Source organism: Carettochelys insculpta, chromosome 3 (assembly GCF_033958435.1).
Source record: "Carettochelys insculpta isolate YL-2023 chromosome 3, ASM3395843v1, whole genome shotgun sequence".
Classification (NCBI taxonomy): Eukaryota; Metazoa; Chordata; order Testudines; family Carettochelyidae; genus Carettochelys; species Carettochelys insculpta.
The window spans coordinates 53,439,419-53,456,398 of NC_134139.1; the positions used below are offsets into that span (position 1 = coordinate 53,439,419).

The 16,980-nt window shown below is 45.6% G+C and overlaps 1 protein-coding gene across 2 annotated transcripts in view; it reads right to left on the reverse strand.

The window, feature by feature from the left end:
* The window catches only part of XDH (xanthine dehydrogenase), a 76,878-nt gene extending 62,117 nt beyond the window's left edge, over positions 1-14,761 (reverse strand). Inside the window, exons 1-5 of one of the 2 annotated variants that reach the window (XM_074989859.1) lie at positions 14,379-14,761; positions 13,464-13,588; positions 7,475-7,532; positions 4,050-4,146; positions 1,596-1,704 (exon numbers count right to left, since the gene is read on the reverse strand). In XM_074989859.1, coding sequence (XP_074845960.1) covers positions 1,596-1,704; positions 4,050-4,146; positions 7,475-7,532; positions 13,464-13,517 — 318 coding nt within the window. In that variant the 5' untranslated portion in view covers positions 13,518-13,588; positions 14,379-14,761. The remainder of the gene's footprint in view (positions 1-1,595; positions 1,705-4,049; positions 4,147-7,474; positions 7,533-13,463; positions 13,589-14,378) is intronic. The other variant, XM_074989860.1, reaches the window with a different exon arrangement.
* Positions 14,762-16,980: the final 2,219 nt, after the last annotated feature.

Consider the following 16,980-nt stretch of genomic DNA (forward strand, 5'->3'; position numbering starts at 1 on the left):
CTGGAAGACGAGAGGTCAATATTATCCAGCACACTAGCAACAGTTTCACTGCTTACTGGGCTCTTAAAAGACATTTAAGGGTGAATTAGAGCTAAATAACAGCACAGAACTCTGAAAGCCAGGACTGGTGGCTGTGAACAAACTTTATGGGACCATGGGAAACTTGGACACACCCATGATAAGCGGTTGTCCGGCTAACTAAAATCATGCTGGATTATTGAGTCTGCCAGATGAGAGAGTTCCGAATGAGAGAGGTTCAACCTTTAGTGCCTCCAAACACTGCACTGTAGTATCAGCAACTACCAGTGTCAGTACCTACACTTTCCATCTCCCTCACAACTTTCAGAGTCCTTTGGAAACATTACTGAATTAATCCTCAGCGACACCCCTGTAAAGCAAGCAAACAATATTATCCCAATGTTATAGATAGGGAAACTGAGGCACACTGAGTTCCTAGCCAAGGTCACACAGGAAGGCCAAGGCAGAGCCAAAAATAGCACTTAGATTTCTCCAGGGCCGCAGAAAAGTTTTGAGGGGCCCAGGACAAAATCTGACACTGAGGCCTCCAGTCTTTCCAAATAATTTACTATGGAGATGAAAGTTTTAAGAAGAAGGGTGGGGAATTGGCAAGTAAAAGAAGGCCCAGGCCTGTGGAGTTGCTACCTTCCCCCTGAGGAGGGGGAGCTGTGCCTGTGTTTAGCCAAGGGGGTACCACCACTCCTGCCTCTCCCTGAGCTCCAGCCCCACGGCCCCTCCTAACCCACCCTCCTGCTCCTCCCTCTGGGCTCTCAGCATGGTGATTTGCCTCAGTTCTGGCTCAGTGATGCCAGTGGCAGCAACCGTGGATTGTGGGCCCAGCTGGGGCAGCGAGTCACTTCTCTCATTACTGCCAGCTGGCGCCAGACAGGAGTAGCACTGCGAGCCCATGTGCCAGCTCACAACGCCTCTCAGCCAGACTTGCTCCGGCCACCCTCTGCCATTCTGGGGACCTTCTCGACCACGGGGCCAAGGGTAAACTGCCCTTCCTGCTCTCCACAGCCCTGCTCCCAGTCCGATGCTTGTGCCACAAGATCACCCTTCTCCACCCCGGTACAAAATTTGGATCGATACTGCACAACACTGCAGGCCCAAAAGAACAGCACTAGGAATGTACTGGAATGACACCTGCTATGTTCGGTTACAGCAGAGAGTTGCAACATGCCTGTGCGCATAGGGGCTGCTCCCCACAGGCAGCACAGTTTGCGCATACTTTCTAAGGTGAAACTCGCCCCCTCAGGGCTTTGGCTTTGTTAACATGGGAAGTATGAACAATACAAGCTCAACCTCAGTCCAAATATTCCTCTCAGCATAAGCTGATCCATCCATTCCTCCTATAGAAGCTGTCTGTCCCCGCCCTGGGATCCCACTGCCTTGGGAGCTGTTCCCACCTCCCTTATACCCAGGGTAGAGCGAACAAGCCATGCATGCCCCCATGGGGTCAGCAGAACACCTCTCATGTCAGGAGGTGTTAGAACGGTGAGTTATCAGGGTGAGTCCGCTAAAGAGGCCTACCACAGGTAACCTTGTCCTAAGATTTAATAGCAGAGACAGCTCACCTGGACAGGATGCAGCCTTGTCTTTGTGCTTCCTATGCCTTCAACAGTAGTTACCGCTACATGATGCAGGGCGCAGACTGGGAAAAGACAAGCATTTACAGAGTAGTGGCTAGAACTGTAAGTTAAGGTCACTTCATTTGTAAAGTCATGGGCCAGCGGTGCTCACCGCAGGAAATGGATTCATGAGGCTTGGCATGCTTTGCCATCATTAATAAACAGTAGTGCCTCAGTTGACGTGAGGGTGCCGGTCCCACACACCCTCATGAGACTTGAATTTTGCAAAAGTCCGGGGCAGATTCCACGCCCCCCTCCACCGGTGGAATGTACATTCTGCAGCTGGAGCACCTGGAGTTCCTTTTGAAAGGTAAGTCCTGGGGTTGGGGGGGCAGATGGGGAGGGTTAAGCCTGGCATGGGTTAGGGCTGCTGGGGTGCAGTTAAGCCAGAGACGCGGGAGTGTGGGGTGGGCAGTTGAACTGAGGCAGTGGAGGTTTGAACTGGGGCTGCCTGTGTGGGGGGAGGGGGATTAGCCAGAGCTGTGCGCTGGTGGTGAGCCTTGCAGGGGGTTGAGCCGGAGCCACACATGGAGGAGGGTTGAGACAGAGCCATGCATGGGTGGTGAACCAGCGGGGGGTTTCAACCGGGCCTGGGGAGGTTGAACCAGAGCCACACCTCTGATGGGTGGTGAGCTGGACCCAGAAGCGAGGGCATAGGGTCTGCCGGAACCATGTGTGGGGGGTGACCAAGGCTGGGGAGAGGCGGTTGAAGTGGTGCCATGCAGGCCCGGAGGGGGCGGGGGTTGAGCCAGGGCCAGGGGAGTGGGATTTTGAGTTGCACTTAACTCGTGTTAATGCGAGTTAAGCACGACTCGAAACCATGTATTTCGAGGCTTTACTATACACTGTTGCAGCTGTAGGCAGTCTGGTTATGACAAACAAATGGGTGGAGAAAAGCAATGCTGTGCATGACAGGACACTGGGAGTAATGACAGCACTTATAAAAATTAAGCTAATTAGCCCTAACAACATCTCTGTTGGCAGTTTCAATGAGTATATTGCAAATGGGGACACAGGCAGAGATGGCAAATGATTTGCCTGAGGGCACATGTGAGAGCTAAGAATAATAACCCAACCCTGTGCTCAGACACACCTGTTTTAGGTGGGAAACACAGTGAAAAATGCATCTGATTAAAGATGAAATCAAACAAAGTAGCCACAACTTTCCTCAGAATTAGCATTCACGATCCCTGCAGCCAGGATAGCCCTAAAAAATAAATATTTTTGGCTCCTTGGGAATAGATTAATTGAAGTAAGTTGTCAATGAGACACCATACATTTTCTTCTCTTGGCCACCCTTTGAGAGTGACCAAGAAGTCATCTCCTCATTAGGAACGTTCAGCTATCCATGTTACAGTACCTATGACATTTGGGTTATTTGACAGTTCTGCCATTCTCCACAGAAAGAATAACCAGTGTTTTACTTCTTCTCAGTGTGCTTTCATTGCTTAGCTCCACAGACCATCAAGAACTGAGAACAACAAAACGGCATGTGCTAAATAGTTGTTTTGCCAATTAAATGGATATCTGCAAATACAGTGGTGATATCAACATAGGCACAGAAGCCAGATGATATTTAAGAACAGGTTAGATAGATGTCTATCAGGGATGGTTTAGACAGTACTTGGTCCTGCCATTGGGGCAGGGGGCTGGACTTGATGGCCTCTTGAGGTCCCTTCCAGTCCTAGTGTTCTATGATTCTATGATTCCAAAGATGTAATAAAGATCCCATCAAAGTACTTGTCATTTTATTCTTGCCAGGGCAAAAACTGGGCTGCATGACAACAGGAGAATGCTACTTGAGGGTCATAAAAGCTACCGTATCAGGCACAACTACCTGAGCTCACATCTGGTCTGTCACAGGAGTAGGTCTGCTGACAAGGAAGGGCAAAGGAGGCAGTTTCCCCTGGGCCTGGAGTTTCAAAGATACCCAGTGCTCCAGCCATTCCCATTGTTATTTTGGCCGCAGCCAGAGCCAAAGCTCCAGGCCCCTTGGAAGTGCCAAGACACCACTGCTCCAGCTGCACGCAGTTTGCCCCTTCTGCTCGTGTCCCTGCGCCTTCCAGGGCATGGAGCCGTCCCCCCCGCCACCTTGCCCCAGGGTCTGCAGCGGCTGTTGGAGCCTCTGCACAGGAGCTTTTCCACATGTAAAGTGTAAAATCTCCATAAGCAATTACAATATTGTTGAAGGAAATAACTTCTTGTATCTTCTAAGCTAAAGCCTAAAATGGGGATTGAGGTGTCAGCAGACATATAACACTGTGTAACAACACTCCTTTAATAATAATAATAATAATAATAATAATAATAATAATAAAGATGCATCACAAAAGCAAAAACCTAGATTCATTGTTATTTTCATTTGCATCTCAGTTTACTTGTTCAGCTTGCAAAGGATACACAATTTTCTTCTGGAAGTTGTCATACTTGGATATCATAACAGTGCAAGCACCACATCCACCTTCTCCACAGCCTAGCTTGGTTCCATGAAGCCCCACTGAGACAACAAAGGTTAAGGAAAATACAGGAGCACAGAGCAATAACACTAGTAAATATAAAGCCCCCAACCCTTTTACATCCAAAGTTTTCAAAAGGGACCAGTCCAACCTCCAAAGGCTCTGGTTGAAAACTGAGTTTTGGGGGCTTGTTTTTGGGGGGGTTACATTTTCCTTTATCAACCACTTAGTTTTTACAGAAGCAAACCCTCAAATGTGAAGATTGCAAGACTGGCACATGAAGATCCGATAGTAAAGCAGTGAACTAAATAATATACGTTTAAGAGACGATTACAAGTTTTTAATCTTGACATTTTCTAGGAAATTTTTTAAATTTTACCACAAAAGAGGGAGGGAATACTACTGAAACTTTTTTTTTTTCCAGTGTGGTCGTATCTCTGTTGGTACCAGAATACAAGAGAGACAAGGTAGGTGATGTAGTCTAGTTCACTGGCCTGACCTCTGGGTGGAAGACACAAGTTTTACACTACACAGAGTTCTTCTTCACGTCTGGGGATGGAAATCAGCTAGATAGAAGTTGGAACAGACCGCTAAGCGTAAGGAGTAAAACAGCTTATAGACAGCCACTTGTAAAGGACTGGGTAATAAAGACTGAACTGTTATTCAGAAGAGGTTTGAAGAGGGTTGAGGTAAGCCATTGAGAATTATCAGGCAGATGTGTTACTGATACTTGTAATGAGCCAAAAAACAATTGTCTCTGCCAAGTGTATGATCTTCAATGTCTTGTTATGAATTTTAAATTCACAGACTCACCTTTGGGTGGTGTTGGGCGGGTTTCCTTTGAAGACAAGTGTTGAAAGATCAGATATGGAGCAATTACATTGTAAGAAACGTGTGCCCATGGAGTATATGGTATTTTTGCCTTCTCTCACTCTTCTGTATGAGTTCATTCAAGAGTGCAATGACCATGCGTTTCACCCACAGGGTGCATCTACACTAGGGACTAACTTGGAAGTTAACTTGGAAGTTAGGCACTACATCAAAGTAGCCAGTAGAGAGTCTACACACATTTTCCCTTACTTCGAAGTTAACGTATGGGACAAGCGAGCAAAAAGTGCTAAGCACACCCAAAAACACCCAAGCTGACAAGTCTAAGTCAGCCAAACCTAGGCAGGGAATTTTAGTCGCATGGATTTTGAGCTCAACGTATAGCATTTATTTCTGATGGTCAAATTCAAGAATCCTTAGAAACAGCATAAATAAAAAAAGTTGATGAAAACTGAAGTTCTCTCCAAACATGCCATGGAGATTCCTGGATAACAACAGGAATTAAAGTGAGGCCCCAATTCAGCAAGGTACCTGAGTACATGCCTGTTTTCTGAGGTCATCTACTCCAGGAATCAATCACCAGAGGTCAATTAATTGCACATCCAGAAAGATGAATATTCACTAAACCTCGATTTAACAGACAAATAAGGGGAAGGGGCGTCAGTTAATGCCAAAAGTCCATTATAGCCAAATGGTTAGACTGTATGATGACGCACTGACCTTCCCAACACATTGCTCACTCCTGTCCTCTGCCCCCGCATCTTTCCTTCCCCCTCCTGCCCCATTCTTCCCCTCACACCTTCATCCCCCTCTCCCAATTACCAGCAGAGGAGATGAATGCCGGCCTGGCTCCTTCTGCCTCCTGCAGCTCTCAGCCCTGGAGCTTCTCCAGCCACTGGCTCTGAGCTACTCTCGCGAAGGTAGATCATGGCTGCCCCCAGCCTGCCAGTCGGCAGCAGCTCCCGATACCATGGCAGCGGCCGGGCACCAACATGCTCCATGAACATGGGGCTGGTGGGGGAGAGCTCCTGTGCCCCACCACAGTTCCCCACCTGTCTCCTCTGGGCCCGGTGGCCTCAGCCACAGTGGTGGCCCCTCCAGCTCCAGCAGCAGCTCTGGGGAGTCTCTGGCATTGATTTGGGGGAAGGGCAGCGGGGGAAGGCTGGCAGACAGCATCTGTTATTTCTGAAGTCCATTACATCGGGGTCTGTTAAATCGAGGGTTTGCTGTACATGAGTGAATACGTCACACATGCAAAAAACGTACATTGGTGCATGTGCAAAAATGAATGCTATATCCTGAGGCTGTATTACCTTTTACATGAGGACCTCTACTGCAAGGGGCCCTGCAGCAGCCGTGCCCAAGGGAAGTCCCTGTTAGGATGGTTCTAATGCAGCTGGAAAAAAGAGGTAATGGGAGCCAGAAACAGTGAAGCGAGGCACAGGGGGATCTACCAGGTGCGTGGGGCTGGCCTGATGACCTCATCCACAGAGGAGAGCATTTCCTATATCTCAAAACAAGACAACCTGGGAGAAATTTATAAGGCTCTTCTAGTAGAGATTTTCTCCAGCCAATCAGTTCTCGCTCAGGTTGAATTTCACCCTGAGAGCATATAGCAGTGCCATGAGCCCCTCGTACACTAAAATTCCATTCGCTACAGGACTTTCTTGCACAGAGAGAATTTGTAGCATCAAACTCTTAGTTTTTATCCAGGACAAATGCCCACTGCAGCGCAGAAACACAGCACCTCAAGTCATCTCTGTTTACTAGAAGAATGTAAAAAGACAAGCTTTTGGAAATGCCACTCTCATATATTATTACTTTACCTTTGTTTACTGAACAGGACTGGCCACTGCAGAGAGAAACAGAACGGATTTTCACAGAGAAGCCATGTTTGGCAAGAGCGAACACATGGCCATGGAGAGAGAATCAGTTCAGGCCTGCTCTTCCACTACTGAAGCCTGTGGCAAATTGACTTCAACGAAAGCAGGACTGGGCCCTTCATACCAATGTCATTAGCATTCCCACTGGAATGAATGTGAAACTGATTATCTTTGCACAACCATGCGTATGCTACAGCAAAACATAGCTTGTTGATGAAAATCAGTCAAAGCACTGCTTTGTATAGGGACACAGAACCCAAGTTAGGAATCTCTCTTTGCACAAAAGGCTTTGATGTACTGAAACAGACATGAAAAAAGCTTTCATCTGTAAAAATGCAGACATTGCTGCGCAGTTTATATCTGACCAGAAATGAACAGTTCTCTAAATTTTGGGGGCCTCTTTTTAGTATGATTCTCTGACCTACCCTGGATCATCAGCAACTATCAGAAGCCTCCCTTCCAAGTATTATCTAGATGTGATGCTGCTTAACTTAGATGAGCTGATGAACTCACAATCCAACTGATACTAATCTACAGACTACTCTCACCCCCAGGCACACTGCCTGATTAGGGTTCGATAGATGGATAGCAGCAGTAAATCATGGTGGAATCCCATACCTATTTGAAACCGTACACAGTTATTCCTGATATTGGATACATTTCCTCCGTAAGTAGACCAGTAAAGTTGTTTCTGGGTCCACATTGTCTTCCACCACCTGAAAGAAGAGAAAAGTATCATAAAGCACATTATCAAGATTTTTTTATCTAATGGGACAGACATATAGGCTCTGTAGATGAACTTCGGTCTTTGTGCAACTCTGTTTAAATAAGTGGCATCACACCAGTAAACCCTGTCCCTTCTCCCACTACCTGACACATTTAAGATCTGCTTCCATAGCACAAGAGGAGTCAGATGATAAAGCATGCTAGAAACAGGCTGAGCAGCAAATGATGTCTTTGTCTACCCTATCCAGTTTTTTGACAAAGGGCAGCTATTGTCAACAAAACCAGGGAGGTTCACACACTGATTTAACTCTCCTGCAAAGAAAACACCTCGAAGAGTGGCACGGACCTTTTCCCAACACAGAGTGACATGGGGATCCTCACTGTGGCCTAAGTCTGCTCCCAGAGCTATCCCACAATGCCCACTGTGACAGCTCTGCTTGCCGTTTTCAAGTCCACAGCCCTGCAGCCAGCTACCTGAGCGTGCACCTCCCACAGCTTTTAATACCCAAGTAGTTTTAACATAGCTACCTCCTAGCTGAGCATGCTAGCTGGTAACAGGAAACACACAACTGCCTACCCAGTGGCTATGGTTACACTACAGAGTTTTGTCTCTTCTATAAAGTAGAAGTCCTAAGCACACTTGCTACAGCTTAATTAATGCCACAGTTTATTTCAAACAGAGACATTAATTGAAGCAAAGGGCACTATTATAACTTTCTCCATCTTCAAGATAAGATAGCTTGCTCCGCCCTCTGTACTTTCAGCTTTTTTCCTGTCAGGCCCACCTTTTTATAATTGGCTGATCAAAATGCTTCTGCAAAATGTTACTGAGCACCTGTTACACATACAGCTCCTACACGTGTGGCCATAAAACAGAAATTTTTCTGGAGAAGTGGACAATGACATTCACCACTATTCAACATTTTACAAATATCTTTTCAAGTAACCGGCCTCACTGAGATATTTGCAGCACTCCCTTGAAAGTATATGAAGTGCGGGAATTACCATATGTCTTTGAGTCACATTGCAACTTGTGTGCACATGACCTGGGAAAAAGGAAGAATGTAACTCATAAAGTCAGATTTTCATTAAAATGCTGCTGAACTTTTCAGGTTATGCTGGGACCAAATTTAAACCTTAAGATGCACAGGGATGGTTCAGGTTGTAGCATTCTAATTCCAGATTTTTAAAAGCCTGTGTTTGTGCAAAATTAAGTTCTGATCACACAAAAGTCCAGAATTCAGAGTTCTGATTCCCCCAGCAAATCAGGCCCCTCAAGTCTATTTTTTCATACAACTCTAATCAGTGCTTTTTATCAAAAAGTAAAATGGTACTGGTACTCACCCCCAGCTGGGGGCGGGGGAACCCTGTAGCCCCAAGGCCAGGAGCCAGCTGGAGCATCGAGCCCTGCAGACAGCCCCAGCAGCAGAATCTCCAGCCAGGGGGAACACTGATGCAGAGGTGCTGGTATTCAGGATGCATGGTTTCAGTGGACTCTCTGCATGGCTGCCATACTTGCCTCCAGAGGCTAGGGGCCTCCATTCCATTTCCAGGAAATGGTAACTCAGTGTGTGCTTAATTCAGTAATGAGAGTTAGCTCCTCATTTCAGATCATTGTGAGAATTACTATTTCCAGATCATGTTCTTGTCAAGCACAGCAAAATCCACATCCCTCTCTGTGGTCCATGCACATACCTGGCCTGGCCCTTTCTAGCCAAGATCCTTCTGAGTTATTCCAGTATAAAAATAAGCCACTGGACAATTTTTTTAATGCTTCAACAAACTCAAAATGGCCAACAAGATTTTCTTGTGGCTTTCTTAGAAGCATCCAGTTGTGGACCAAGAATAAAGTCTCATTGCCAAAGGCCCATTGTTTGGGAAGTTGTAAATGGCTGAAAATATGGGCTTAGGCCCTCACTCAGCAGAACCTTTAGACACCTGCTAAGTCCACAACTATTCAACAAAGCACTTAAGCATGTGCAAGAAGTTCCACACAAGCTAAATCTTACTCTAGTTGGGGCCTTGGAATGGAAGTGGCTCCTCATCATTGGACGAAACATGTAACATGCTGGGAAGCCTCACTGCACCTCCTTCTCAAATTTACAGGCTGAATTTACTTCTTCCTACTCTAGTTAGACTGCAGTGTGAACTTCACTGTGACAAGTGGCATTGCCTAAATGGATAACTGGATAAGCAAGAGGAGTATCAGGCCAAATGAGAGTTACAGGTGCTCAGTAGCACTCTGGCTCAAACCCAGGGCTTGAATTAGATCACACACCTGTGTAAGAGTCCCTCGGGGTGAAACTACAGTGAGATAAGTACAAGGCTCCTTGTGTTGGTCCTGCCTTATAACACGGCTGTGAACACTGTTCATCTGTGCAGCTACTTCAACTTATTTCTGTTATTTTTGTTACCCCTCAGCTCTTCCTTCCAATTGTTTTGTCCCTAATTGAATTTTATAGTCTCTGGGTAAAAGTGATGTCTACTTATTGGTTGCACAGTGTGTAGCATTAAAGGACTCTGATATTTATTCTGTCTGGCTGCTTAGGTACTTGACCCTTCAAATGTATCTGAGGCCCTGACACACATACTCCTGTTCAGTGCAAAATGAAGTAATCAACCCTGATTTCAAAGGAAGCATATTGACACCTTACAAGTATAGTTTCAACTTGCGATGGACAAGGAGTGCAACAAACCAAGATCTATTCTGACTCAGTCCTTCTGATGGGTTAGGTCTTGACACACTTGCATAAGCAACTTTACCATCAGCCCCTATTTCCAGCCAGAGGACTAAATAATGGCTGTGCCAGAACACATCACACAAAACCTCTGCTTTCCGTGGACATTGGGTAGGCTCTGATCTAAACATCATGGCTCAGCCCACTCTTTATAAGAGATAAACCAAAGCATTTGACTTCAGACATGTCTGGAATCTTGGGAAAGTTTGGATCCAAATCCAGATTGGGAATTAAAGACGCAATTTAGCCGTATCTCTACACAGCATGTCCAAGCCAAGTAACTCTGCAGCACACAGCATTATGCTAGGAATCCTGCCTCTCAGAACACACAGCTTCTGAACCCAGAAATGTTACGACATGTTCTCTCCACGGTGAAGAAATGCCACTGAATCAGTGTTCTGCTTCGCCGGCCCAATCCCAACTCCTACCCTACTCCTGAGTAACTCACAAGAAATCTCCACTGATGTGTGCTCCACAATGCACAGAGAGTGCAAGCCTCTCCATGGCTCCCCAACGTGCTGGTCTCTGGGAATTAGCACTGCACTGGCCTCCTTGTATCAACGGCCATAAAAAGGGTATCAAGCTTTGCTCCACATTCTACGTGGCTGTGGGTCAAGTCGATTGAGATTGCAGTGGAGAGGTGTTCCTGACTTGTTTCAATGCCTTCCAGGATGCAGACAGTAATTCTGGGCAGACTGTGCATTGTTTTGGTTTTAAATCTACTGCATACAGTAAACTCTGGCATATCAAGCAGCCCCAGGACCGAGAGGTTGTCGGATACTCAAATTTTCTAGATAATAGAGAGGTACACCTAGCACTGCATAACACTAAAGGAAAACAAGATTATATATTAAGAAACAAACAATAAGTTATGCAGGGCACTTTATTTACCAAAAACAGTTGTATTGTACACTGTAAATTTATACTGTATTTGCTGTATTTATTTGTATTTACTTTCACTATACTGGACTTACGGAAAACGTAACTAACATTTACCTATGGTTAAAATGCCACTTATTTGAGAGTTCTACATGATAGAATGTCGGGTATGAATGAATTTAGTGTATCAGCTTCATCAGGTGATCCTAGTTTCTTGCATTCTGTGAAGGGGTAAATAACACTTCCCAACTCACTTCTTCCACACCATTGTAGGCTGATATACCTCTATAGTAACCCCCTTCAATCATCTCTTCTCTAAGATGGCCAGTCCCAGTGTTCCTAACCTGTGCCGATATGGAAGCTGTTTCATGCTCCTAATCATTTTTGTTCCCCTTCTCGATATCCCTTGTGATCCTAATACGTCTTTGCTGAGATAAGTATCAGAGAGGTAGCCATGTTATTCAGTAGCTTCAAGAACAACAAGAAGTTTTGTGGCACCGTATAGACTAACAGATATTTTGGAGAATAAGCTTTCGTGGGCAAACACCCACTTCATCAGATGGTGGGGGGGAATTTCAGAGGGGTATTTAAAGAATGGGGTCCCAGTAATAGGGAGGGCCGGAGCTGACAAGGTCTATTCAGCAAAGTGGAAATGGCCCATTATCAATAGTAGGTATCAAAAGGGAAAAAAACAAGTCAGATCAGACAGGGGGATATGAGCCATTGTCAGAGTCTAGCAGGGAGCTATTAACTCCCACGGCAGAGAAGCTGTTTTTGTAAGCTGCGAACCACTCCCATTCTCTGTTTAATCGTTGGTTAATGGAGTCAAATTTGCAAATAAATTGCAGCTCGGAGATTTCTCTCTCCATTTGATTTTTGAAATGTTTTGTTTCAGGACTGCCACCCTTAAATCTGCCACTGAGTGTCCAGGGAGATTGAAGTGTTCCCCCACAGGCTTCTGTGCATTACTGCTCCTGATGTCTGATTTATGTCCATTTATTCTTTTACGTACAGACAGTCCAGTTTGGCCAATGTAAATTGCAGTAGGGCATTGCTGTCACATGATGGCATTTATTATATTAGTAGATGTGCAGGTAAAGGAGCCCCTGATGGTATGGTTGATGTTAGGTCCTGTGATGATGATGATGATGATACTGGGCCATTTCCACCTTGCCAAATAGACCTTGTCAGCCCTGGCCTTCCCTTTTACTGGGACCTCATTCTTTAAATACCCCTCTGAAACCACACACCCCCTGCATCTGATGAAGTGGGTCTTTGCCCATGAAAGCTTATGCTCCAAAATATCTGTTTTGCTGAGATAGTTCGACCAGAACTGCATTCAGCATTCAAGACATGGCTGTACATGGTGGATCTGTATAGTGGTATTATGATATTTGTCTATCTTATCTATCCCTCTCCTAACACTGTATTCATGTTTTTGATTACTGGTGCCCACTGAGTGGATATTTTCAGAGACCTAGCCACAATGACTCTAAAATCTCTTTATTGCATGACAGGAGAAAATTTAGACACCCCCTTACCCCCACATTATTTTGTATGCACTACACTATATCTATCAGATCACCCTTGTCCACATGCATGTTGACCCCTGCAAGAATTCTAATAGACCATGGCAGGGCAGGGACTCCACAGCAGGGGTCGCACACTCCAACCCTACGCTCCAGGCCTGGGCTCAACTCCAGCTTCAGCCCATGCCACGGCAAGGGCTCCACAGCAAGGCTCCGGCCCTGGCTCAGCACCAGCCCCATGCCACGGTGGAGGCTCTGGCCCCAGCCTTGTGTTTCCACTCTCTCCCATGCTGCGTGGGGGGGAGGGATGGGGCCAGAGCTTCCCCCTACCCGTGCCACTCTAAATCAGCTCACACGCCAAGAGTGGCCCATTTGCCATTGATTGCTGACGCCTGTGCTATACTTTTATTATCCAAGCACGGAATTTCTATCTACAGAGGTATTACAATACACCCCTCACTTTAAATGTTGTTGCTGCTGCTGCTCTCTTAGAAAACTTGAGTGGAAGACAGGGTTACTGATGGAGGGGACAAAGGGGACAGCTGCCCCTGGGTCAGGTGTTTCAAAGGGACCTGGAGCTCCAACCACCACTGCTGCTACTTTGACTGCCCTTGGCCCCACCCCTTCTGGGTGCAGAACTGCCCCCCCCCCCCGCCTTCACTTGGGGTTCACAGCCCCTGTTGGTGCCACTGGTGGAAGAGAATATAGTAAAATGACTGATTAACACAGCCAGGGTCCAAGAACACAGAACAAAAAAAGTCAGAAAGTCCCTTACCTTCTTGCCATTCACAAAGAAAACCAGTTGATCTGTTTTCATTTCTGGAGCCATCCTGTGCCCTTGCTCCAGTTCGCTCTGAAGATCACAGAGCAGGCCTGCACACCATGAGCAAGTAAGCACTCCTACCAACAAGACAGCCGATGTGTGTCAGACTTAGGAATGTTAGATTAGGTCCTCCCCCAAGTTATATAAGAACTGAACGGGAGGCATGCCAGCTGCAAGTGCCTGACGCAGCAATGACAGAAATTGGTGGAAAAAAACAAAGTGACCTGCCTGCCTCATACAGCAATAGATTAATTTGAATAACTATTTAATTGCATTTCCATGCAGAAAGACACAGCTATGCTTGATGTATCCAAAACTCCGGTTCTCACAGATTTGGCAGGTAGGAACAGCATTTTGCTTTTGAGTTTCAGGTAGTTTTTCCAACCATTTGTCACTGCACTGAGCCAAGACTACATCTGATATTTTTACACCTGCCCTTGCCAACAACAGCCAGCCTCACTGTCAATAATTTTCTAAAATACTTTCCCATCAAAGCAGTGAGGACTTCTCCTTTTAATATCACTCGATACACAGAGACCAGTTAGCAAAGTCATTGTGAGATTTCAACATTTTCTGTTTACAGATTGTAACATTCAAAATTCAAATTCTTTCCACATGAAAGGAAATAAACATTAAAAATAGCACACTCTCTGCAGGTTTCTAAAGGATCACAGATAACTAGGCCTCATACCCCCGATCCAGCAGCACTTTGTTTGACTGCAGGCCCGTAAGCTGCCGCACAGAAGGCAGTGGGGCTGCTCACATGCGTAAACTCACGCTTAAATAATTTGAGGGATCATGGGTAAGGCCATAATGTTCTTATTTTGGCTGCGAGTCCTTGGGCATATTCGTTTGTGGTATCCTTACCTTATGTGGATCTGTTATGTGGCATGACAGCAATAGACGAAGAAGCAGAGGATGAATTTGTGTTCACTTTCCTTCTTCCTGATTTTCCCCAGCTTCTTGGTTATGCGACTTTAAATTCTGCTTGGTTTCAGACCTGGTTTCTCAGAGGCTGTTTCAGAGCAAGTTTGTCCTGCTGTGCATTTCTTTACCTGATGTGTCATCATCGTAATACCTACGTCCACTTGAATTACACCATAGGCTCCGATACAGGTCCAAAAATCAGTCGCTTTCTTTATTGGTTGTCACTTCCAGACACTGCTTTTCCTAGAATTAACTGCCTTTGTCGTCCTTAAAATGCTTGGGACAGAGCCACTCTTAGCTCTGTTTTCCACAAATGCTCTGACTAGTTCGAGCAATTTTAATAGTGAAACCAACAAACTGAAACCAAATACCACGCCCAGAAGCAGCCTCTCTCTCTGAGTGCTCTGGCAGGATGTCGGGGCAGCCACCAACACTGCAGGACTTATTTTATTAGTGCTTGTTTATTAGTTTTATGCATGCTGCCTCCTGGGCTGCTCAGTAGAAAACTTGAGGATGTGTGGGTTCAGCACTGACCCAGCAGCCCACTGCTTAAGTGCAAGTGTAGCCCAAGGCAAACCATGTTCAGCTCCATTAGGAAATGGGGCTGCGCGCTGCTGAGCCTGATCAACATTTGCAGCATGGCAGCATGTATGAGAGGCAGGGGAAGGCAATGCCTTCCAAACCTGCCAGTTGTAGCCCCATCTCCCTCTTCAGCTTGGCTCCCTCCGGTCCCTTGGGGCTGCCCAGACGTCAGTCACACTGAGGCTTGGGCCACTTGCCCTCCCCATGCTCCAGAGCCAGGGAGGTTCAGGCTATGTGCCTCCCGCTCAGGGAGGGGTTTGAGCACCAAGGAGGCTTGGCTCCCTGGGGGGCCTCCATGGCAGGGGCAGGGCTGGGGACCAGCCTTCCCCCAGCCCTAAGTTCAGCTACCACTCATGATTTGCAGTTAAAGCATGTGCCTCTGAAGGGGTGCTGACAGTGCTCTTGGGCCCATTTTCCTTGCATCCTTTACTCTGCTTTATGGAAACATTAGATGGGCCACAATCTTTTCCCCCCCTCAAGGCAATTCTTCCCAGGAATTGTTACCCCATCAAGATATCTCTGTGGACACCTACATATAGAACATTCTAATGTAACAAAGGATCTAACTCACATTCAGTGTATGCAAGTTTAGTTCTTTAAAAGTGGTTTGTAATATTTCTAGAAACAATATTAGTCATAACCACTGGCAAGCTATCAAAGCAGTCTCAGAATTACTATAAACGTGTACCATTCTAATTGAATAATCAAGCCTGTTTCAGGTTCCTAATCTTTTTTTCCCTAATGAAAGCTATTTTTTCTATGAGCAAAGAAGAATAACAATGTAATGTGTAAACCATGTCACATGTTTCTTAAATAATGCCAGGCTCTGTATTGTATATTTCAGAGTCGTGCCCATTGGTAAGGATGGAACCAGGTTTTCATTATGAGGCTTGTTTTTGCCCAATCTACTTTATCCAACTGTAAAGCTATGGACCTCATCACTGTAGTGTCTGTGCACTATACAGACATGAATGTACTTATCTTCCAGTCATCCCACCAATATAGAGCAAAGCTGTTATCCCCATGTTACAGGTAGGGAACTCATGCATAAAGAAGGTATTTCCAAAAGCCCCTATGTGATTTAGGAGTACATGGAAATTCTTCCCCAAAGTCTCTCAGATGTTTTTGAAAACCTCACCACAGGATTCTGACTGTTAGATAGAATTAGATGGAACAAACGTGCCCAAACAGTCAGTTCTGTTATCACAACCCAGGCATTGTCTAGCATTAAGCCGTTTTAAACAAGATTTGGCAAACAGAGACATCAGCCTGTTCAGCACCATGGCAAATATCATTAACCTTTTTGAAGGATATAAAGAAAGGAAAACAGTTGAAGCAAGTGAAATGGAAATTATAAAATACGGCTTTCATTTAAAAATCCCTTCCTCCCTTTCCCTTTCCCTTCTGCGGGTGGGAGGGCAGGGGAGAGAGTTTGTTTGCATAAGCCTGCCTGTCAGTCTATTACAGGGCAATAACTTGTTTTTGGAGGAAAGAAGAAAATTAGTAGACATGGTCTGGAACTGTCATTGGTGCTGTTGTATTTTCTAAGAGACAGACATACACAGAAGGAGAAGAGAAAGAACAGCAAAGGCAGCATCTCTCTCTGGTGTTGATTCACTTGCAACCTCACTGCCAGAAAAGCAAAGACATAGTATACAATCTTATCAACTAATCAGAGATCTGCTGGATTTGTACCAGCATCATATTATTTAAGGCATTGCTCTTAATTACCTCTTTTGGGCCACAGGCTTTTAGCAGTGTTCAATACGCAGTCTTAGCCAGCTAAACCAGGCTCTCATTAAATGGAAAGAAAAATGGCAGAGCTCTGGAAAAGACAAGATAAAGTACAGAGTGGGTAGGATACATTTAGAATCAGTGGAAGAGAGAAAATCTCTGAGGTGGTGTTTGCCCACAGATGGAATGGAAAGAAGAGCTCTGGAAAAGACAAGATAAGGTACAG